Source organism: Apis dorsata, unplaced genomic scaffold, assembly GCF_000469605.1.
Source record: "Apis dorsata unplaced genomic scaffold, Apis dorsata 1.3 scaffold_73, whole genome shotgun sequence".
NCBI lineage: Eukaryota > Metazoa > Arthropoda > Insecta > Hymenoptera > Apidae > Apis > Apis dorsata.
In genome coordinates this window covers 452,530-456,194 of record NW_006263371.1, presented here as the reverse complement: position 1 = coordinate 456,194, position 3,665 = coordinate 452,530, and the positions used below count along the sequence as shown (strand labels likewise).

The window sequence follows — 3,665 nt, the reverse complement described above, 5'->3', positions numbered from 1 at the left end:
AAATATATATATATATATATATATATAAAAATGTAATAAAAGTATAAAGCACAAAGAAATAAACAGAAATATTTAAGTTAATATTAAATATTATTATTTGGTAACAAAAATAAACAAATATCAAATAATAAAAGAAGTACTATTTGTATATTATTTGAATTATACCCAATAATTGAATTTGAAACTAATAAAAAAGATCTGTAAAATTATCAATAATTATAAAATATCAACCATATGGAATAGTAATATTTTAAAAAAATATTGAATAAAAAATAATCCAAATAGAAGAAAGTAACAAGAATTAAAAATTAAAGTCAGATTTTAAAAAAAATATGATTTTGTAATGGTGAGAAATATTTTCACCAGTGCAGTGAAGGCCTAGAAGGACAAGGTAAATATTGAATATCCATTGAAAAATTTATTCCATTATTTATTTAAAAAATTTTATTATTAGCAAAAATAAACATATATTGGAAATATATTTTAATATTTCTAATTTTTATTTTTCATTTTAGATATTAAAATGTTTGTAAAAGAAAGAGATTAAAATTTTAATTAATGGACACAAGGTTTCGGAAAATAGATTTAAAAGGAAACAGAAAGAAAATAAAAGGTGATAAAGGCTAATCAAATGTATGAATCTCTGCAATAAAAAGTATGAAACAAGAATTCTTTACAATAATTTCAAATAAGGAAACAGTGGAAATGTTTATTACAAAATATAATACTAGATGTTTAAAAAAAAGAATAGAAAAAAAAATTAAATTAAACTATAATATTGTATAAATATCACACATTTAAAAAAATAACATTAAATTTATTAAAGCATAAAAACAAAATTTAGATCTTATTACAATAATTTTAAGAATTTAAAAAAAAATTATTTAATAATTTTTAGATATATAAGTTCATTTATTATAATATAATATATTGTATTATATGGAAAACTTATATTGAAATTAGGTGATATGATTTTAATTTTTCATTTTTTATATATTTTATATTAATTTTTATTTTTAATATTATTTAAAAGATTATTAACATTTACAATCATTTTCATTTGAAAATTTCTATAAATTTCGTATAATATGTAAATATTTATAAATATTGTATAGTACAAGTAATAAATTTGAAATAAAAAATCATTTTATTACTTATTTTTATTTTCAGTTTAGATTTATTAATTTTGAAAGAAATAGTACAAAAAATGGCGGGTATTGAAGCTGCTGAAGAGATGACATCAGATCAATTAGATGCTATGGCAGGAGGAGATTTATTAAAAAATGAGGTAATTTTATCTAACATATTTATTAATATGTACACATATATAAAGAATAATTATTTTATAAAAAAAACTTCTTTAATTTTTAAATTATTTTGTAATATTTTTTAAAAATAAAATTTATAAAAAAATTTCAGGCTGGTTATTTTAGTCAAGTACGCAATACAAAAAAATCATCGCAACGATTAAAAGAAGCTCTCGCTGAACATGATCTCGCCGTAGCATTATGCCTTTTAATGGCACAGCAAAAACATTGTGTTGTTTATAGAGAAACGGATAAATCTCATCTTAAACTTGTTGGTAAATATTTTATAACGATTTTTAAAATGATTTTATTTCATTAATATCTCAAATAAAAGTTTATTAAAATTTAATTTGATATAAAATCTTAGGAAAATTGTATGATCAATGTCAAGATACATTAGTTCAATTCGGTACATTTTTGGGATCTACTATGACGGTAGACGAATATGTGGAAAGATTACCTTCCATACATTCAATGCTTCAAGACAATCATATACATTCTGATGTAGCATTTTTTCTTGCAAGACCAATGTTTGCACATGCAATTAATGTAAGTATTTCTTTTTTAAATTTCAATTTTGATGAATTCAACTATAAGCAATTAATTAGAAAAATAATTGTAGAATAGATAATTTACAATTAACTTTTTTTGTTATTTTTAGATTAAATATGACATTTTACGTAAAGCTGACCCAAATTATAAAAAAATGTCGACTACTATGAAACAAGCAAAATATGCAGAAGCTGCACAAGCAGTTATGGCACCTGTTGCTCAGTCAGTTAGACCTTTGCATCCACTTAAAGTATGGGAAGATATTTCGCCACAATTCCTTGTAACATTTTGGTCCTTATCTATGTATGATTTATATGTTCCTATCGAGAGTTATCAAAGGGAAATCAATAAATTGAAACAACTTGCAGCACAAAGTGCTGATTCCAAAGATGTGGTATATTAATATTTTTCATTAGAAAACAATAATTTTTATAAATTGTTGTTAAATCCTAATATATTTTTTTCTTTTTTTTCTTTTTCTTTTTCTTTTTTTTTTTTTTTTTTTTTTTTTTTTTTTTTTTTTTTTTTTTTTTTTAAGAATGTTAGTAAGGGAAAGAAAGAACAAGAAAGATACACAACTTTAATTGAAAAACTACAAGATGAAAGGAGAAAGCAGGAAGAGCATGTAGAAAAAGTATTTGCATATCTAAGGTAAAATTTGATTAATTCAAAAAAAAAATTTGATTATTCATATTTTTTTTATATATTTATAACACTATTTTGTTATTATCACCAATATGTTAGACAAGAAAAAGATACATGGTTTTTATCACGAAGCGCAAAATCAGCAAAAAATGAAACGATAACGCAATTTTTACAATTGTGTCTATTTCCTCGATGTACATTTACAACCGTGGATGCCATGTATTGCGCTAAATTCGTTCATACTATACATTCTTTAAAGACTGCGAATTTTTCAACTCTTCTTTGCTACGACAGAGTAAGTAACAAGTAATAAAAAATTATTATTAAAAATATGTTATTAAAAATTATATGTTAAATAATATATTATTTATTATATAATTTTTCATCTTACAGCTTTTCTGTGATATAACATATTCAGTTACCTCATGTACCGAAAACGAAGCAAATCGTTATGGAAGATTTTTATGCGCCATGCTTGAAACAGTAATGAGATGGCATTCTGAAAAAGCCATATTTGATAAGGTATATTATTTTATAATACTGAATAAATTTAGAACACATTTTATATTTGTTTTCATTTTAGGAATGCAGTAATTATCCGGGATTCGTAACAAAATTCCGTGTTAGTAATCAATTTTCTGAAGCAAATGATATGGTAGGGTTTGAAAATTATAGGCATGTATGTCACAAATGGCATTATAAAATTACAAAGGTAATAGTTTTATATTAATTTTTTTTTTAAATTTCAAATTGATTTAATTATAAATGCAATTAATATATAATTATATAATATAATATATAATAAATATAAAATATAATAAATTATATAATAATTAATTATAATAATTAAATTATATAATAAATATATAATATAAAATTAATATATAATTTTATAGGCGATTGTAGTTTGTTTGGATTCTAAGGATTATGTACAAATAAGAAATTCTTTGATAATATTAATAAAAATATTGCCACATTTTCCTGTTCTGGCTAAATTATCTCAAATTCTTGAACGAAAAGTAGAAAAAGTGAGAGAGGAAGAACGTGGACAACGTCAGGATTTACATGTATTGGCTACATCGTATAGTGGTCAATTAAAAGCTAAAACTCCAAATATGATTCGTGAAGCAGATTTTCATCATGTGGGAGATAAGGTATATT

The 3,665-nt window shown here is 21.9% G+C and overlaps 1 protein-coding gene across 3 annotated transcripts in view; it reads left to right on the top strand.

The window, feature by feature from the left end:
• LOC102678835 (THO complex subunit 2) overlaps positions 1–3,665 on the top strand; it is an 11,421-nt gene that overhangs the window by 5,309 nt on the left and 2,447 nt on the right. For all 3 annotated transcript variants that reach the window (XR_004151940.1, XM_006610275.2, XM_006610274.2), the window contains exons 11-19: positions 1,171–1,288; positions 1,420–1,582; positions 1,675–1,856; positions 1,969–2,253; positions 2,398–2,510; positions 2,604–2,799; positions 2,898–3,026; positions 3,088–3,216; positions 3,401–3,658. Coding sequence is in view for 2 of the 3 variants with exons in the window: in XM_006610275.2 (XP_006610338.2) it covers positions 1,171–1,288; positions 1,420–1,582; positions 1,675–1,856; positions 1,969–2,253; positions 2,398–2,510; positions 2,604–2,799; positions 2,898–3,026; positions 3,088–3,216; positions 3,401–3,658 (1,573 nt within the window). In the remaining variant the exon portion in view is untranslated. The remainder of the gene's footprint in view (positions 1–1,170; positions 1,289–1,419; positions 1,583–1,674; positions 1,857–1,968; positions 2,254–2,397; positions 2,511–2,603; positions 2,800–2,897; positions 3,027–3,087; positions 3,217–3,400; positions 3,659–3,665) is intronic.